The 19,750-nt window shown below is 39.0% G+C and overlaps 2 protein-coding genes across 3 annotated transcripts; one reads left to right on the top strand and one right to left on the bottom strand.

Annotated features, from left to right (window-relative positions):
• Window positions 1–1,666: 1,666 nt before the first annotated feature.
• Window positions 1,667–7,722, bottom strand: LOC128274611 (integrin beta-nu). Of its 2 annotated transcripts, none has more exons than XM_053012855.1 (9): window positions 7,557–7,722; window positions 7,390–7,484; window positions 4,787–4,985; window positions 4,049–4,721; window positions 3,696–3,972; window positions 3,453–3,625; window positions 3,196–3,393; window positions 2,662–3,032; window positions 1,667–2,583 (listed from the first exon to the last, which is right to left on the bottom strand). In XM_053012855.1, exons 1-9 carry the CDS (start codon window positions 7,621–7,623, stop codon window positions 2,234–2,236), a joined length of 2,403 nt encoding a protein of 800 aa, XP_052868815.1. In that variant the 5' UTR covers window positions 7,624–7,722; the 3' UTR covers window positions 1,667–2,233. The 2 variants fall into 2 exon arrangements, with proteins under 2 accessions (XP_052868815.1, XP_052868814.1); XM_053012854.1 differs by having other exon boundaries at window positions 1,667–2,601.
• A 4,141-nt stretch (window positions 7,723–11,863) lies between these two features.
• Window positions 11,864–15,978, top strand: LOC128272033 (microsomal triacylglycerol transfer protein). Its single transcript, XM_053009744.1, has 4 exons — window positions 11,864–12,069; window positions 13,128–13,297; window positions 13,356–15,433; window positions 15,499–15,978. Exons 1-4 carry the CDS (start codon window positions 12,024–12,026, stop codon window positions 15,809–15,811), a joined length of 2,607 nt encoding a protein of 868 aa, XP_052865704.1. The 5' UTR covers window positions 11,864–12,023; the 3' UTR covers window positions 15,812–15,978.
• Window positions 15,979–19,750: the final 3,772 nt, after the last annotated feature.

Genomic DNA, 19,750 nt, shown 5'->3' on the forward strand with positions numbered 1-19,750 from the left:
AATACCGGCCGATATCGCGTCTCGGTCGACGCAATCTCTCCATCTCACACGGGGCCTACCACGCCCGCTCTGTCCCTCTGGACGGCCTAAGAGGACTTTACGGGCTGGTTCGTCGTCCGCCATTCTCATGACATGACCAGCCCACCGGAGCCTGGCGAGACGCACACGCTGCACGACAGTGAGGTCGTCGTCGTACATTGCGTACAGCTCGCTGTTGTAGCGGCACGTACGGGGCCAAATATCAATCTGAGCATCTTCCTCTCGGACGCGGACGAGTTTCCTATCGAATACGAGAAATATCAATTCGATCAAACATCATGGCGATGGCTGTTCATATTTTGGTTCTCGTGAATTGGATTTCGAATGGTTCACCACGTAATTACTAGGCCTACTTTTTATTTATTCGAGTTCGGAGCGTCCAGAGAACTTGTTGTTCTTTTTATTGAAGCTTCTTTCACCTGTTGCGTCCACAAAAGAGAGCGCGTCTCGAAAGCGGCCCTTTTTTCAGCATTTTTCATTGTATTTGACAACATTTCGTGCTTAATAGCAGCAATTTCCGCTGTGATATTAGCTTTTAGTTCTTCAGTGGTCTTCGCTTGGCTGGCTTCTTCTTCTTTTTTTGGCGCTACAACCGCTGAGCAGTCTTGGCCTGGCACCAGAGACAATGCTAATCTCTGATGCTCTTCTGTAACATTTAATTTTTACGGACGGGATTGTTAGCCCCGCGCCAACCCCCCTGTCACGCCGGTATCGGGAATCGAAACCATGGCCGGTTGAGTGACAACCGATCCCGGGATTCGAAACCCAGGCCAGCTGCGTGACAGCGAAGAGCACTACCGACTGCTCTATCAGCGGGGGGCTTGGCTGGCTTGCTGCTCTGTAAAAACTTGCTCTGCAAAAACTTCATAGAAGCAATAGTGGTGTGATAAGATGCGCCGTCTTGTTGAAAATAGAAGGTCGTCAGACCGTGTTTATGCATTCCCTGATAAACAAAGTGCGCCAACATCCAACAAGGCTGCAAGCAGGCTCCTTGTTACGTCATCGTTAGTTCTAACATTTGTTCCTTCAGCAGGTGACATTGGAAAAGAAATTGTTTTGGTAGCCTGCTACCTTCTTTTTCTTATGAATTCGTTTCTCTAATTGCAATTCTTTTACGTTTCGTCACAACTGTACACTCAGCGTCGAACGAGCCAGAACTGGTCTTACCAAGACGCGTGCCCAAGGCTTCCTGGGGACAGTTTCTGAAGCATGTTCTTAGAGCGCTCCATCTCTCGGCCGTAGTTATTTCTTCGTTTAGTGGTTGCATGGCCACTCGGTGATGGCCTGTTTGTACAACTCTTGCAACCATACTTGTTTCAGGGAGTCCGTATTGAAACGAGTCTGCGTGTTATTCCTGCCCTTTGTATTTTGACGAGTTATTCTATATCACTTTCACGACCTTTTATTGATTATTCATGTGTTATTGTGTGTGTTGTATTCATGTGTGTTATATTCATCAGTACTTAATTTTATTTACCAATACATAATATTATATTAATTTTATTTGAGTTCTTGGTTGTTCAAATCATAATATATATTTTTTATAATTTTGTATCTAACAGTCAACCTTATAAAGTTTTTTGGTTTTAGAGCATCTTTTTCTGTTTATTAGTGCAGTAGTTGTTTTCTTTTTTAATCTTAGAAGAACGGACCGAGTCTTATTTATCAGTAGTTGTTCTTTTTGTTACAAAAATAACTGTCTTCCTAATTTTCCGTTTACGCTGGATACAATTTAAACAAGTCTCCGTCGAATCATAAAATTTGAACTTAAGCACTCTTAGTCAGTTTGAAGTTTAAACGTTCTCAACGCACTTTAAATAGAAAACAGTTAGTTTAGCTAACAAAATGAAAAAACTCTTTGTGTTTACCAGATTTGTACGGAGTATGACGACAGAATTGCAAAAAGACACGTGAACGGCTCGAACCACAAACTCGACTTCTAGTGTAATTAATATTCCAATTAATAATTGTAAAGTAACGTGTAGCGATTGTACGCGGATATCATATCGCTTTTTAACTGCATCATCAACAGTCGTAGTTCTAGTGAACGCAGTTTTTTCTCGTCGGTGCTGCTTCTAGGATGGTTCAATATTTTCGAAACAAGGCTAACACGTACAAAACTCTGTTCATTTTGGTAAATTGCTCTTGAAGAAATAATAATACTAATACTTGTATAATAATTTCTCTAAGTGTTTTATAAGACGGTTGATTCCATTTCTGGGGGAACTTTAAACTCACTAATTGGGGACTTGTAAATAGGACTTTGTTCGCGGTATTGGGTATGCTGCTCCCTTTCCTCCTCAAATTTCGCAAACATTCTTCGATCGTCGTATGTAATCTTCAATCGGTAGCAAAGCAGAAACATCAGACCACCGATGAAAATTGAAATTGCAATAGTTAAACCTGCAGTAACCAAATCAACCTGTTTGCAAATTATATCTTGTACTTTGAGCAAAGTGAGCTGATTTTCAATAAGTTCATACGAGTATTTGTAATCGCAAACATTCTCTTCGTGGCTAAATCGAAACGTACAGTTGTGCGAAGCTAAAAATAAAGAACATACTGAATAACAAAGCTGTCTTGCGTGGAAGAAATATATTCGCAAATAAATTCATGTCTTACCATCCACTGTTTTTACGAAGTCTACCTTGTAAAGGCCAATTTTCTCACGACACCGCATGTCGAAGTCCTTGCAAACGAGATCATTTTTTGTGTGCACTGCACACCGAACGCATTCTTCATAATGCGAGCAAAGCGTTGATTGTTCACCGACTTTAGTTTCGCAATATTGGCCAAAAAATGTTTCGTTACAATTACAACGACCACAGTCACAAAACCCGTGATTAGAACAAATAGCGCTACTAAGCGGTGCTTTGCAAGTGCTGGTTTCTGTCGAACACTCACAATTGTCACCACGCCAAGAATCATAGCAACTACATTTGCCACAAGCACAAACTCCGTGATCCTGACCTCCACATACTTTGCCGTCCATTCTGAAAGAAAACAGTCATGTTCAAAAGATTATGAATTTTGCTGTTTGAATTTTAAAGCAAGCTTATCAGAACATTACTATAACCTTTAACGACACCTTATTGGATGCGCATTAAACAGTAGGTTGTTGTGAATTATGATTGATGGTTTGTTTGATGTACTTACATGGTACAGTTTGTACATTCGCAATGATCCCCCGTGTAGCCTGGATTGCAAATACACTGTCCGCACACACATTCACCACGATCAGAACAAACAGGACCACTCTGTAACTCATCCTTGTCAATAGGCGCCACACACTGCTCAAAGAGTTCTTTGCGGTTTAAAGAATTCTGCAAGTTGCACTCGCACGTTTTTCCGATCCTTAAAAGACAACATGGAGTCCTTTATTCTTTGAAAACCTTTAAAAATGTTATTCTTACCATCCGGCATAACATTGACACAAACCACAAATATAGTCCCCATGAAAGCTGCACAATTCACTTAACTCTAGAGCATTTTTATTCTTTTCGCAGTCACACGTTGATCGTAAATTTATTTGAAGTTCGAAGGCTTCATTGCTGATCAGCTTTTCCTCTATGAGGACGGTTATGTCCTTCGTAAGGTAAAACAAAATACCCAATAATTAGTGTACTCGGTTATAGTTTTCAGATTCGAATACTCACAGATAGGTCCTTGGGGTACTCTAACAATCGCACTTCAACATTGAACTTGTACTCTTTGCCTATTTCGATGTTCTCGCATCGATTGATTGGTTGCGGTGTCATATACATTCCACCACAATCAGTGGTGTATCGTAAGTCAATATAATCAGGGGCATTATCCGTAAACTCTACTCGCCTTACAAATTCCTGATAACCATCCTTAACCAGCTGCAGTATGTTGGAAGAATCGTCCTGCAGTCGACCGACGCTGGTAAATTCTGGCATTAATTCACGTAGGCTAAAAAAAACGACGACGAAAGTTTATGGTGCGACCGCACTGCGAGTAAGATTTTGTTATTGTTGCACTTGTTTACCGCTTGTAGTAAGTTTCTTGCTCCTCGGTTATAGCAAAAATTACAGCCGTTTTGGACCGCAACAAGACGCGCCAAATTTGTTCTAGCGAAGGGTAATCGTATTTTAGCACATCGACAAAGTTTCCGTCCGCCGATAAATGGCACTGTTTGTCATTCTCCCGTATAATTCCGGCGAGCAATCCATCCCCTGCCATATGCAACCAGCCATCGGTGGCCACGACCACAATTTTTCGTGTATTGTTACCCCAACCGATTTGGTTTTCACACACCAGTACTTGCATTAGAGCATCGAGGCCCCCTTCAAGATTGTCGATGTTTCCGGTGACACTGCTTTGCTTAACCTGCGCGATGAAGCTCTCTATGTCATTCGTGATCCTCAAATGGTGGCGAAACCCGTAAGTTGGTTCACACTGGTTATTTTCTGAGTAGCAAGGATTGGCCAAACGATGCGGTTCGGTTTGAATGAAAGGCACTGCTGGTTTGTCAGCAAAACTTCCAAATCCTAGTCTGTAGTTGGCAGTGAGGTTTGCCAGTGCCAGGGCTAGTTGACTACCCATTTTTTCCAGCGTTGCTTTATCGTCTCGCATGGACCAAGTTAGATCCATCAGGTAGTACATATCAAGAGGATAGTTGTTTGCCGCTTTGTACTTAAAAGAAAATGTTCTCGAAGACACTGTAAATAGAATTTGTTTCTCTTGTTATTGCTCTGTTTTAGAGTAAGCAGTAAAAATAACATACGTTTTCCGAGGCGTATTCGCATTTTTTGAGGAGTTATTTGAACGGCTTCCAGCTTCTCTGCATCAAAATCACGATGTGGTTCGTTATGTGTAATTTCTTCGTAGTAATAATTTTCGTTTGTTTCAATTTTAGATGCATTACAGTTCGATATCAACAGATCGTGTTTCGGCATACAGCGAGATTTACGCATTTCATACAACTGGAAATATTGTTTTTGTTAGGTGTATGACTTAATTCCTGCCGTTTTTATTCGACATTTGTTACATTTGTTTGTGGTTATCAGCGACCCACTCAGAGACCCAGTTTTCAATATTTTCATAAGAATTTAACCCCTGTGCTGCGAAATCGTTATTCATCGTTAACAGTTCCCATCCGACATTTTCGGGATAGGTTTCAACCGGTTTTGCGATGTGGGGTCGAGCGTTGTCATTTTGAAAAATTAGCTTATCTTGTCTTTTATCCCATTCCCCTCGTTTTATGGCCAAAGCTTTGCTTCAAATGCTTCAACTGTTGTCGATGGGATTGTCCATCAATAATTTTATTGGGGTTTAAAAGCTCATAGTGCACCTCACCTTCCATATCCCACCATATGCACAGCATAACCGTTACGCAATGAATATTTGGCTTTGGTTGCGGTGGACCTGGTTCACCAAGCTGTACCCAGGCCTTTTTGGGTCTAGGATTTTTGTAATAACTCCCCTGTTCATTACCGAGCGTTTGGAAACAAACCTCTGTTTTCCTCTGTTTGTAAACAAACGCTCGGTTTTACGTTTTACGATTGATGGTTCATAGAGTCCGCTTCACGTTCACGTCACAATTTTTTTACGTTTTATATTTTACGGATCGTGTGGCCCTAAGGCCCCAGATAGACCTAATATTATTAATCTTTATTTTACACAATTATTTCCTATATTACATTTGTTTTGATTCTTTGTCAGCGACACTCAGACGTATTTGAACCTTTTGTGCTTCCACTATTAACGCAAACACAATCCATTTAAGTTTTGTTATATTTAGTTGAACAAATTACAAAAATTAGAATGATAGTCTCCAAAAACCCTGATATTAATAATCACTGTAGCTAACGAAAGAAACAGTTAAACTGATGGCTGAACCGCTGAAGCAACGCGGGCACAGACCATTAAGCTACTATACTACTAGGGTGATCATTAAGTTTTGACGTTCGATACCAGAGGGCGCTGCTACGAGTATAATTTTTTTTTGTCATATTGGTACACTCTTCAGATGAACCTATGTGAAGTTTCATTTAAATCGGACACTTAGTTTTTTTTTTTACAAGCCATTTAGTATCGACATTTCACATTACTGTTTTTCAGCTATTATGACGTCATCATTTGATGAAAAACGTTTTCCGGGCACGATTTTTTTTTGGTTTGAAAACAGGTGGATGTTGCTAAGGGCCAAACCTGGTGAATTGGGTGGATACTCCAACAATTCGAACTTTAATTCATGGATTTTTGCCATTTTCGAAATGCTCTTCTGACAGAATGCGTTGCCCTGATGAAAAACGATGTTTTTCTTCTGCAAACCGAGTCGTTTTTCACGAATTTTCGCTTTTAGTTGCTCTAAAATGTTACAAAAATAATCAAAATTTATTGGTTCACCAGCCTGCAAGCAATCCGGTAGCAAAATTCCATTCGCATCCTGAAAAACTGATGCGAACACCTTTTTGGGCGATTTCTGGACACGAACTCGTTTCGAAGCTGAAGAACATGGTTCACACCACTCTTTAGCCACTTGTTTTGATTCAAGATCATAGTGAGAGACCCAAGCCTCATCTACAATGATGATTCAATGCACAAAATCCACTTTATCCTATCGAAAACGCTTTAAATGTTGTCAAGAAAGATGCATTCGAATGCGTTTGTAGCAAATGCGGCACCCATGTTGCAAACAGCTTTCTGAAACCCAAAACTTCAGTCAAAATATTGATTATACTGCTCAATAAGTTGGGTAGGTCTTGTACTTAATTTCTATCAGTGATTGGACGATTTTCGAAAACGATATCCTGTATTGTTTTACGATTTCGGGTGTTGTGTCTGTTTTTTTACGTTTTTTACCTGGATCGTCTTAAAGGCTACTACGACCATGTTTAAACTCAGGAAACCCTCTTTTAACCCCATAATTAAAGGTGAAGAGTCCTTATACACTTTCAGTATTGGTTCATTATTTTCCTTTGCTTTTAAACCTTTGAAAAATAAAAATGAAATCACTGCACGATACTTGATTTTTTCCATTGAAAAAAAAACTGTGACATGTCGATACTAAATGGCTTGTAAAAAAAAAACTAAGTGTCCGATTTAAATGAAACTTCACATAGGTTCATCTGAAGAGTGTACCAATATGACAAAAAAAAAATTATACTCGTAGCAGCGCCCTCTGGTATCGAACGTCAAAACTTAATGATCACCCTAGTATATAGTGACATAATTCAATGTATGTGTTTTAATGACCACACCCCTTGTGTGAATAATTAAACTGAACTCTAATTGGAACACTGTTTCTGGATTCAGACATCTAGCTAAATAATCCAATTTTACGCCGATTCACTATAAGGCATAGTTAATGCATTAAAAACTCACTTCATCTGTACACCAAGCGCAATCTTTATCTATATCCAGGCAATCGATGCAATTTGTTTGAAAAAAGCATTTCGATGGATCAAGAAGCCGAGCAACTGAAAACGGAAAAGACAGTTCAAGATATAAGAATGTACTGTTCAGCATAGATTTCATGGCGTCTTCTTTACTTTGGCCAAATGCCGAGTTAAGCACTATAATCATCACCAATAGCAAAAATTTTCCCTTAGTCGACATCGCTTAAAAGCAACTCAGAAATCGTATGTTACAATGTTCATAATAAATTTCTTGTCATATGAACTAAGAAGAGACACTTTGCTTCGTTATACACTTTAAACATATATTATCCGATTATTATACACAAATTCAACTTATTCAGCAAGCAGCTCGCATATCGACTGTTGCATGCTAACCATTTTCACTCGTACGAGAATACCTGGCACCAACTGGGCACGCTTTTATCGGAAAAGCAAAGAATGATAAGATAACACTTAAACCACATTTACCTACACATGTGTATCAATCGAATGTGTCATTTCAGGTGTTATCTATCTCTTGACTGTCTAATGGTCAAATGACTACCACACGAAACGTTCAAAACCGACGGTGGTGTCGGTTGTTCAAATTTTGTTTCGAGCCATGTGGTAATATTTCTCTGTATTTAATGTTAACAGCACGAAATCAAACAAATTATACTCGTGACATATAATGAATGCGAAACTGTTAGCGAAACAAAACAAAGAAAAGCAAAATATCACTATATTTGCATAAGAAATTGAATGCATTCGTTAAAGTTCAAATGAGTACGAATGGGTAGTAGTTTCAATGAGTACCAATGATACAAATAAGTTAGAATGAGAATGAGTTCAAATGGTCGAAAATAATCTATCGAAAGTACAGTGGCTAACAATACAAAACCTTATTACAGAAAATAAACCATCTGTTGCTTTCTGTAATAATGTGTTTTTTACAGGTGTTGTTGTGGGCTCGACGCCAACCCCCTGGTGCGTGACATCGACGAGCCTTGGCAAAAACATCGATTACCTCGTGCAAATAATATTTCGGCTTTTAATTACCGATCATTGTTATACGAGGTTTGTTCAAAAAGTATCGCGACTTTTCAATTTCCGCGGGCTACGTATATCCGATTTCCGATGTTTTTGTGACGTTGGATTGCTACACATGTCAGTGATTTTTTGGTGAAAAGTTGAAAATTTTTGAAAAATCAGTCAATTTTTGACAATTTTTTTAGTGTGCACGTGTCTTGGCCCATCGTCGATTTTTGTCTCTTCCAAAAAATGGATGGCAAAGAATCTTTATCAAATTTTGTATGAAAAACGAAATTAAGTACTCGGACGCAATCGAAATGTTGATTGTGGCTTATGGTGAAGCTTTTAAGACCAAAAGCATTGCTTATCGGTGTTTCAAATTTTTCTCAGTAGGCCGAGAAGATGTGAACGTCGAAAAGCCTACTTTGATCGATTGCGAACAGTTTTGCTTGCAGTTTTCTTCGATTGCAGGGTCGTGTTTCATCACGAGTTCTCGCCAAAGGGTAGAACGGTCAATAAGGAATATTACCTAAAAATTATGTGCAATTTGCGCGAAGCAATCCACCACAAACGTCTGGATTTGTGGAAAAACAAAAATTGGCTTTTGCGACACTGCTAACACATCGTTGTTTCTGCGCGAATTTTTGGCCAAAACAACTCTCTAGTGATGCCAAAGCCACTTTATTCCCCAGATCTGGCCCCCTGTGACTTTTTATGTTTTTTTCTGTTTCCAAAACTTAAATTACCGCTTCGTGGTCAATTAGAGTTTTGGCGTACACTAAAATCGACGATGAGTCAAAACACGCCCAAGCAAAACAGCTGTCCAAAATTTACTGATTACTCAAAATGGCCGAAATTTTTACCATAATTCACTGACATGTGTAGCAACCTAACGCCACAAAAACTTTGAAAATCGGATATACGTAGTCCACGGAAATTGAAAAGTCGCGATACTTTTTGAACAAACCTCGTACATGAAAAATTTAAGCCATAGAGAGTCCAGTTCTATCCACTCGTCTTCTATACAGCGTCTTTGGTGTGGAACCATATTTGTACAGTTTTTGGCGAAATGGTCACTACTTACGAGCGTAATGTGATATTGTTCATTATCGTGATGCTTAAACCAAGAATTGTCTCTCCACAAGTTTCGTCTTTTTAACGCAAAAAATTACGCAAACGGCGCATAACACTCAAATTGTATTCTTCGTTGACAGTTTGGCCATTTGGAAGGAATTCATGATGCTTCAACGCGGCGGCGTTTCACACGTTTTACTTTTCTGAGGTCTAATTGGTCACACTCAAAATGGATTCCTCTGATCCTTTCGATACTTCAACAAGATCAGTAAGGTCTCGGACGATGAATCGACGATTTTGGAACATCAATTCTTTGATTTTATAGATCGTGCCTCGTCTTCAATGCTTTCCCGATCCTCTTTGAACAATTTGTACTACTCAGAAAATCTTGTTTTCGATAGAGTTGGCTCACCAAAGGCCTTCTGCAACATTTTCAACGGCAGCAAAAATTGCATTCTGTGCACAAAATGTGATGGAACTGCGTTGTTGAATAGTTTCAGACAATATAAAAAACTAAAAATTCACGTTAGCTATTTACAAAAGAATGAATATTTTGACGTAAATTTGAAACAGATATTGGTGACAGTATTGGCAACTAGAAATAAAACATTTGTCCCTATCAGAGTCACAAAAAAGTTCAAATTCAAAAGTCCCGATATTTTTTGGCCAAAGTGGTACATGCTTGGCTAAACGGGCTCCCCAACTAGCTAGCAAATCAGAATCTACTTCAAGTCAAAATAGGTCACATATTGATTGATCATCAATGTCAGCACCAGGCCATCATCGAAACTACTTTATACCTTTATAGGTTACCTGCTGCTGTGACAAGGTTGGAAGTCTGATCAGTACTCAACCGGGGGTCTTTTTGCGGTGGGCCCAGAATTTTGATGAACTGCTCAACAACCAAAATACCGAGCATTTTTTTTTTGTGGCGTTATGTTGCTACACATGTCAGCGACTTATGGTGAAAAGTTCGGCCATTTTGAGTAATCAGTCAATATTTGACAGCAGTTTTGCTTGGACGTATTTTGGCTCATCGGTGATGTTTGCCTCTTCCAACAAATGGATGGTAAAAAAATCAAAAATCAAAGTGCTTAGGCACTCTTTCCAGAGCCTAGCTTCATCTTACTTACATTTTATTTCTTAAAGAGGAAAGGACAAACGGATGCAATTAAAGACGGCCACTGGAGTGCTTTAATTCTCATCAGACGAGACCGGATGCAGCTCTAGTCCCTCGCTCTGCAGTAAAGCTAGAAACGGCAAGATGAGTTGTTTAGTAGGTAGCCCCCTCGGGGGAGAGTCTCATCCAGCAAAACATGGCAAGTATTTCATTTAAGCTCATTTCCACCTCGTTGGCTGTGGTAATAAACGGTATTGTCGTTTTCGCGGTTCGGAAAACTTACACGTCGCGCAAGAGAAGCCAATGCACCCAAAACGAGTGACTGTTTGGTGCAAAATTTGGTCTGGCGGCATCATCGGCCTCCGTATCAATGAATGAAGAAGGAGCCGCCGGAACCGTCGAAGGTGTACGCTACCGAGCAATGTTGGCTGATTGGTTCGTTGGCGCAATTGAACCTGAGAACTTAGCCGCCTTTTGGTTTCAACAGGATGGCGCTACCTGCAATACAGCAACAAGCAGAAATGGTGATATGAATTGGGTGATATGGGTGATTAGAAAGCGGTGAAAGATGAAACTTATGCGAACAAACCAGCAACTATCAAGAGCGAAATTGAAATAGCCATTGCCGAGATAGCACCACAGAAAGTCGAAAATGTGCTCATAAATTTGATGATCAACCTTTCAAACTAATGTTTAAGTATCGAAAAATATTAAGTCGTTTTCTTTTTATAACCACACGAAAAGAGAACGCTTATTTGACCACCCTATTTTACCGCGAAAGTCTCGTGATATGGTGATTCACGTGTTTTCTACGTCCGCTTTTGTGTTTTGTGTAGCTTCTCCAGGCCATAATTTTGAAGTTGTGTTCGTGAGTTCGGGTAGAAGCAAGTACGGTTGGCGTTGTGTCATAATCGCAATGAACCTCGTAAACAGTTTCAATCGTGTATTCGCTATTCTTGGTTCGACGGTCTTTAGTTCATTCTCCAGAATTTTCTCTTCTCATTTTTCTCTCTATAACTACGCTGCTCACACAATTTCGACCCTAACAAGACAAACACAAACAAAGCGATGATCGGAGCGTGATGGATCCACGAATAACGCGTGGGGAACATCATCACTTTCCATTCCACAGCAATTCGTCGATCAGTCAGAAATTACAATCATACCGGGCAAGTTTATTGGTGGTCTGAACCGCAGCGGGCCTTGCTTTAAGTAAATCAATAGAAACACGGTGGTGAAAACTCGAAAAAGCAAATTGCACTTTAATATAGTGTTGTTCGTATCAGATCAGTACGTATTTTATATTCGTTTGCAAAGAGTTTAGATAGTGTGGCATGCGAAAAGTATCAAACGTACCGTGGTGATCGCTATAATATCACAAGATCGAATAAACGATGATGAAGACTTGTTTGTCTGTAGCTATACTTCTTGCATTAACCGGTAAGCTTTACTATCGCACCGTAACTGTTGCAGTTGGGCTGCATGATAACCTTTAACCTTGGCCACAGATATGCCTTCTGTTTAAGCTCTTTAGAGGCTCGTTGTGCACACACGAGTACAAATTATATCGTTTTTAGGCATGTGTCTTACTATAAAGCTATGGAAAACTGTTTATAATGTTTTATGTTGTGTTAGATTATGCGTCAAAAGCGTAAAGATTGCTCCGTTCATCCTCTAGCAATGATCCGCTAAACATAGTTAAAGAACTTCGTTTTGTTCAGAATGTGCAATGAACTAAGGAAATCGTAAACACTTTACAAAATATTTACGATGTATAACACATTTAGTTACGATCGGTAACAGTAATAGCACCTCAAATAGGCTTTGGTATTATTGTATAGGAACCTCATGAGTATATTTCAAACATAAATTTGCCAAACGAGTGAATCATTGCTTTAAAACATACCAAGGTAATTTGAACTTGATTTTCGATTTTTTTCAAAACTGTTTATGTGCAGATTTTTATTATTATTTAGCTGTTAAAACGGGCATAAATACGTAACCAGCATATAATCGTTATCACTACCATATAAATATTCATCATAAACAAAAACGTTGAAGCTGCCATGGTTTGAGTTTGAACTGAGGTCTTTCGCATAGAAACCGTTGATGCAGTCGATATGGCTGAACTACGAATGAACCATTCGGTGTTACGATGTTACCATGTGCAATACCAAACAGCCGCAAACACGCGACTTTTAAAATTAAACCATCGATAAGCCATCTGGAACACATTACTCTGATAATGATAATCTCAATAAATGAATGCAATAATGTTAGTATTAAATATTCTTACGCAATTGGTTGATGTACGAAATGTATTTTTAATCTTACTCTTTAACTCTCACAAAAATGATAAAATTATACATTACACCTAATCTGTTCAATTAATCTATTCATTCGGGTCATTCTGTTTCCATTTAATTTATTAATTAATTTCCATTAAGGGTTTTCTAGAATAATACATTTCTAAAAATATCTGGAACCTTTTTTTCTAGCTTATGGCGATGCATTTAACGTTGGCATTGAAGAACGATTTAGTTTTTCAAATGTTGTTCACGTGGGAAATGCTAGAAATGCGACCATTAAGACAGGATACCATATTCGTGCTACGGTCATTGTTGGTGCCGTATGGGGAGATGATGAAGTGAAACTTTTGAAAATAAAGGTAATCATCCAAGCAGCGCCGTTAGATTTGTTAAATATGAATTTTATCTCTACCGTAGATCGTGAACCCAACAGTTCTTAGCATACCAGAGAATAAAGCCGGCCACTTCGAACGGACAGAGCAAACATTCTACGCTTTGTGGAACTCAGGCCATATTCGTAGTATTCACTTCTTGCCTTCCGATGCCTCAATTCCGGTCAGAAACTTCAAAAAGGCTATCGCGGCGCTTTTTCAGTACCAGTTAATGGACGGAACATTCGAGGAAGATGATCCCTCTGGACGCTGCCTAGCAAAATACATTTCACATTCATCGACACGCTATCACAAATTTAAAAGTGATTGCCAATACCACGCTAAACGTATCGAGCGCGAAGAATACCCACTGCGTAGCAGTATCAATACATCGCGCAGTGCGGAATTTACCGTTTCGTCAGACGGTGCATTACAGAAGGTGATCAGTCAAGACTATGTCAAGTATATGCTTAATGCTCAAAACCAATTAGGTGCATACTATGAATCGATTATGCGGCTCGATGTGGAGGAAAACGCACAGCAAATCGATATTCTAGAGGGCTCTAGTTTGAAAGACATCATGGCGCAATTGGATTTAGACAATGATACTCTTGTGACCAACTCAGAGCATCGCTCCGGTTGTGGAAATGATCAATGTGACGAAATTATTGAGATGTTCAAACAATACAGAAAATCACTGCTGAATGACAACATTGGAAAAAAAGAATCATCTTCTGCACTTGTCGCACTCGTGAACGTTGCACGCACGTCGACGACAGAGGTTTTACGACGTCTCCTTGAAACCAAAACCTCGTTTAAGTTTAAAGGACAATTGATGGATCTATTGGGCGCTGCACAGACGCTAGCCTCGCACAACGCTGCTAAACCAGAGCTGAAATACGATTCGGATGAGGAGTTGTTTCTTTCTGAGCGATACCTTCAGGCACTGGCTATCGGTACACGACCGCGCAAAGAAATCATAGAAGATTTACTAGAAATGGCCCAAAAGGAGACCAAATCGGAAAAGTTTGCGGATAGCCTCATTCAATGTCTTGCTTCTATGACGCGGTGCTTCGCTCTGCTTGAGGAACATTCTTACGAATCCGTTACCGTCAAAAAGGTGGTTAGTTTTTTTACCGAACGGTTAAAAATTTGCCGGAAGGATCCATGTAAGCTAAAATACATACGAGGATTGCATAATCTAAAGTGTCCCGAAAGCGCTGACTTGTTGGTTAACCTGGCACAAGAAGGTTCTAGTACGGTTAGTGTCGCGGCCATGAAGGCGTTGCGATCATTCTCAGTGTATTTATGGAACGATGAGTTTAGAGCAAAGTTTGAAGACATTTTCTTCCAGGTGTCTAAGCCGTACGATTCTAGCGCACGAATATTAGCGCTAGACATTCTATTGGATTCAAAACCAAATTATTTAGAGTTAGCGCACTTAGTGCAATTTCTCAAATCAAAAGATAAGGCGTATGAGTTAAAGCAATATCTTCTGCAGAAGTTACGACTGTTGTCGGCTCAGTGTTCAGACTTCGCTGTCATTCTGGAAAAGGTAATCGAAAGCGATCACTCTATCAAGAACTATCACGTACTGGGTCCCAGAGGTCTTTCAACTGCGCTAAGTCGAACGTTTTCTACTAACCCATCATTTAATGCATCGCTGACAAGCTTGCAGGAAATGAAAGGAGGTGTCCTTAAACGCGGCATCGTCGATCTCACACTCGACGTCACTGATGAACGAACAAGTTTGTTTACACTTGGTCTTTATACTGGAGGACTTTCTTCCTTCGCAAGCAATAACGGGGACGATTCAGATGGCTCAAACGACGACGAGGAAACAATTGGCGGCATGGAGTTGTCAGTGCAAGGGACGGTAATGAGACCGTTACAATTTTTTAACGGAAAAGGAGAACTTATGGGTCATATTTGGAGCGGAACGGCTTCGGAACCAACACCAGCCTACCAGGCGACAACGTTGTTACAGGACAATGAAGAAATTTTTCCAACGCACAATGGTGGTACATTGAAGCTGACGGCAACTGGTGCTATATCAATTGATCTCAATGGGCAAGTAAGCATAAGTATCTGGAGTCAAAAAGCAAATTGCAAAGTCGAGCAAAAGTAAGTATTCGACATATTAGAGATAAACTTACAGCTAACTGATGTACTGTTTTTATTCTTTTAAGCACGGCCATAACTATGGCGGGAGAATTGAGCTTGGATACATTGTTTGCCTCATCAGCTGTGCGATTTAGCGCAAACCAGGAGCCCAAATTACATCTTAGCGCAGCTCTAGATTTTTCCGGTGATCCGGCACTGTGCATGCAACTATCTCAGCCAAGCAGTCACCTCGAGCTTCTATTCGAACGGTCTATTTTACTAAAGGGAACAACACATCCAGTTATACAAAAGACTTCGAAAACGTACCATCTCAACGGATTAACTCACGCTCTCAATAGAAAGAATAGCGAAATGTGCAATTTAATTGAAAAAGTCTGATCACTTACTTGACGAAGAGGGATAGTGTGGAGCAATTTCTATCACAGAAACGAAATCTATCATCGAAGCTAATTTTCTAAACATGCTAGTCTCATACGTCATCGTTCGGGATTCCGATAATTCCTAAACAAATGCTTCAATAAACGTTTCCTGTAGTATAAACAACATTGTATCATTTTCTAATTGAACCTGATACAGCTGAATGAATAATTACCAGAATGATTTTCTTTATCAAAGGCAGCTTAGTGTTCCATACACCAGGATAGATACTCCATTATCTTCGAATGGTTTAAAGTTGCAACGTCTGCATTGAACCACTCCTAATGTCAACCCATCTGTACTAGAAAGGAAATGTTTTACATGGAGTCAGTCAAAATCAAAGACAATTACTCATTTTATTACAACATAGAACTTGGAAATTTAACATCTTCTCGCAAAATTTAAATCCACACCATTTCATGAAAACAACACCTGATTGAAGTTTCGATGTTGAACTTTAGACGAACGCCGACAGCGCTGAAAGCCGCTCTCTGATTGGTCGAAATCATGTCACGGTCTGATGTTATATGACATTTTGCCAGTACGATAACATAACAATAATAATAATAATAATAATAAGATACATGATAAGCGCTTCGCAAGCACAATCGCAGTCGTTGGTTAATTGTTTCATCTAGGTTGAAAAACAGTTAGGCTAAAATATTGCACAACTCAACCTTACTCAGTGTGTTGAATGTGCCCGTCTTCTGCAGGTGGCGTAAACTCTTTCCGCACCGTCTTCTGTCGATAGATTTTTTGCGACCGTCAGGTTCGGCTTCGGGATGTAAACAAATGCTTCCGTTATCAACCAGCAAAATAACCAAACCAACGAGCAACTAGAATCACGGAACCAGGAGATTCTTCCGCATCGGGGACAGCAGAAAGAAAGCTTGTACAATTTATTTACAAGCTTGTTTTACCGGCTTTATTTTTTATCAGTCACATTTTTTTTATTTATTTTAGGTTAAATCAAGATAAAGAATAAGAGTTAAGATGCCCCAAAGATATCATACATGAAACAGTTATCCATGACTTCATCAAATTGTTTCATCAATATTTTTCAATAATTTCAGCACTAAAGCATACTATAATTATTTTTGCTTTACGACACTTTATATTTTAAGCCGAAAAATCTGTAGTAAATCTCTGAACGATTCTGGTCGCTTTGAACGGTTTGGACCAATAGAAATACACCTTAAGGAAAGATTTGACACATTAGACAACCGTTTTGTCAAATGTCATTTGAGTTGCGCCTGCTTGCTGCAAATTGCGTGCTCAAGCAGCCGTGTGTTGGTGGCTAGTAAAGTATTTGTGTGCCGTTGAGCAGAAGAAAAGGAACGAGAGAAAATTTATGTACATACAAACTTCTTCGAGGCATTAAAAGCCAAACCTTTTGTCATGTTTGGTACTTTCGAACTGCGGAAAAAGCAAAAATCCAATCGTGCCCACATCGTGAACGAAAGCGGCTCTTCAGAAGTGTTGGATTTTCTGTGTTCTGCTGGTCCATTTTACCTTAATGCCACAACAAAGGCAACGGCTAGCACTTCGACGGCACTAATTTGCAAGATCTCCGGTTCCTGTTGAATTGTACGGTTCGTATCTTTCAGCAATCAAAGTAAGCCAGTAGGCTTTATTTTGTGAAGACGAAAACATTGAAAGATGCTCTCTACTTTTATTATTATCGTATCCCAAACATATCCCGATCCGTCCATGAAAAATATTCTGTAAACAATTCGACGTTTGTTATTAAAACCTTAATTTTGCCATCAAAGGACGGAAAGGCCTTAATTCTGGCCCCTGACGAACATGGGAAACAGCTTTGATAACACAACTAGCTGTTGTTGAGATTGAAAGAGGTGTGTGTGTGTGCGTGTATGTATTGTGCGGTCTTCGCGTCGCATGGCAAATCTTTTTTGGCATTTTTGTTGTTTATGTTCTGCACGAACATTATAAGGACTGAACGATAAACATAAAATGACATAAACAGTGAGGTAGACTGGTCAGAGTTTTCTTTTATTTCGGCAAAGAAAACAACTTCTTTTAGGTTTCTGAAAATTTCGCATGAACGCTGGCTACTAAGTCGTTCAAGGACGTTTGTGGTAGAACATGTGCAAGATTGTTGCAGTAGAAGGGTGCAATTAGTAGAAAAGTGATAATGTATGGGTGTTTATGTATTTATTGAATGGTGAAACCTTTCCAAAACTGTTACGAGATTATTAAATTTGTGTTTCGTGCCGGAATATTTCCACTATTCCAAAAACTATCGAGAAAAAGATCTATTCATAACGACTATTTGTTGCAAGTAAATTGCTACAGTAATTCCGATTAACATCCGATAAGTTATTCGGCGAATTCTTGGCGTTTGACTGATAGGAAATGGTTCAGTGACACTCCATGAACAACATCTTATGATCTATTATTGAGGTAAATATCTGGTATTGGCTCTCGTTCAGCTTTTACAATTATTAGTGCTATCACTAGTTGTGATAAGAGATTTATTGAATTTCTCGCCCAATACAAATAAATTTTCTCATTCTAAAGATTTTCGTGCCAATTGTAATTGTACATTTTTTTTATTGTTTGTTAACGAAAGCGAAAGAAAGTAGGGATAGAAAACAAACAAAAGAATGGAGCCAAATAAATTTAATTTAGAGCAAGGCTTCAATAACACTGGTGTCATTGAATCCTGACAAGTATTTTGATTTGCATTTGTTATTCATCAAATAAGATCAAACTAGGAACAAAATAATTATGATCGAGTGTAAACTGCAGGTTAATGCGATTGCGATATTTTGAAAATGTATAAAAAGAAGGCTGAATATAGTGTTTACGAAAATTCAAACATGTGCCTTTAAAATCAAGTTCCGCTTAATGTTAATTGTCATACATTTGAAGGATATTTGTATTGACAACCAAAAATAGCAATAAGTGAGCAATTTAGTGCGCTTAAAAACATGTTCCGATCCTTTTAGGGCATTTGATCCAATCTGTCATTAGACTGGATTTCTTAATTCACACGACAAGTGCCGGATACGTTTGACACAGTATTTGTTATATGCGCAGAGACAAACGAATAATTGGTTTACAGATTTGGTCATTGGATAGTCGATGGCGCACGATGGCAGAGTATTTGTGATTTATTTTTATTGCAGTCTTAAGTAGATACAAGCAGCCCTTATGAACCGCCACATGAAAGGTAATTCATCATTGCGCGGCGTGAGCTGTTGCCGTGAGAGAATTTGTTAAGGCGATGTCTTATTTGGGGTGAGAAAATGAAAGATATGCCCAGATTTAATGCGACAAACGACACTGCCCGGTATGATGATGATTGACTTTAAGTGCTTAAATGGAAGAACACCTTTTGCACTAAAATGGAAAACTCGCTTATATCTTTAAATTGAAATTCGGATATATGCCGATTAGTTACACAAAAACCGGTATCCGCAATATTATATAACAAATTGTGAATAGTAAGTATAACAGTAATAATTAGAATATGGTATAATAATACTTTAAAGTTTTGTGATATTCTGTTGCTACAAGTTGTCAATGTACGACGAGACGACGTCTAAGGATAGATTTTTCGTAAATTTTCATCCATACACATATTAAAATTGAACACTTAATATGGAAGAATTGAACTTGACATGAAGAATGCCAATATCTTGCAGGGCACGAATTAATCTTTTAGCCTTGGAAAGCGTTTTCGCAACGTTTGTTTGTGGATTTTATACTGTCTTGGAGGACAGCATAGCAACTATTTAATCAAAATAGTTCTTTTTAGAGTGATTTTATGTTGCTAATAGTCTTTTTCTGTTCACGTTTTGTATACTTTGATGGTTAATGTGTTTTTACAATTTTTCTTTTACAGGGGTCATCATCATGTTATTTGAAGATCTT

Source organism: Anopheles cruzii, chromosome 3, assembly GCF_943734635.1.
Source record: "Anopheles cruzii chromosome 3, idAnoCruzAS_RS32_06, whole genome shotgun sequence".
NCBI classification, from domain to species: Eukaryota; Metazoa; Arthropoda; class Insecta; order Diptera; family Culicidae; genus Anopheles; species Anopheles cruzii.

Bases quoted from the DNA above. Each gene is read 5' to 3' on its own strand.
- LOC128274611 (XM_053012854.1), bottom strand. From the start codon at position 7,623: ATGTCGACTAAGGGAAAATTTTTGCTATTGGTGATGATTATAGTGCTT. The intron at 4,986-7,389 runs GTGAGTTTTTAA...CAATATTTCCAG, and splicing joins GCGCTTGGTGTACAGATGAA to TTGTATGAAATGCGTAAATC. The intron at 2,602-2,661 runs GTAAGACATGAA...TTTGTTATTCAG, and splicing joins CTTCGTAAAAACAGTGGATG to TATGTTCTTTATTTTTAGCT.
- LOC128272033 (XM_053009744.1), top strand. From the start codon at position 12,024: ATGATGAAGACTTGTTTGTCTGTAGCTATACTTCTTGCATTAACCG. The intron at 13,298-13,355 runs GTAATCATCCAA...TCTCTACCGTAG, and splicing joins TGAAACTTTTGAAAATAAAG to ATCGTGAACCCAACAGTTCT. The intron at 15,434-15,498 runs GTAAGTATTCGA...TATTCTTTTAAG, and splicing joins AATTGCAAAGTCGAGCAAAA to CACGGCCATAACTATGGCGG.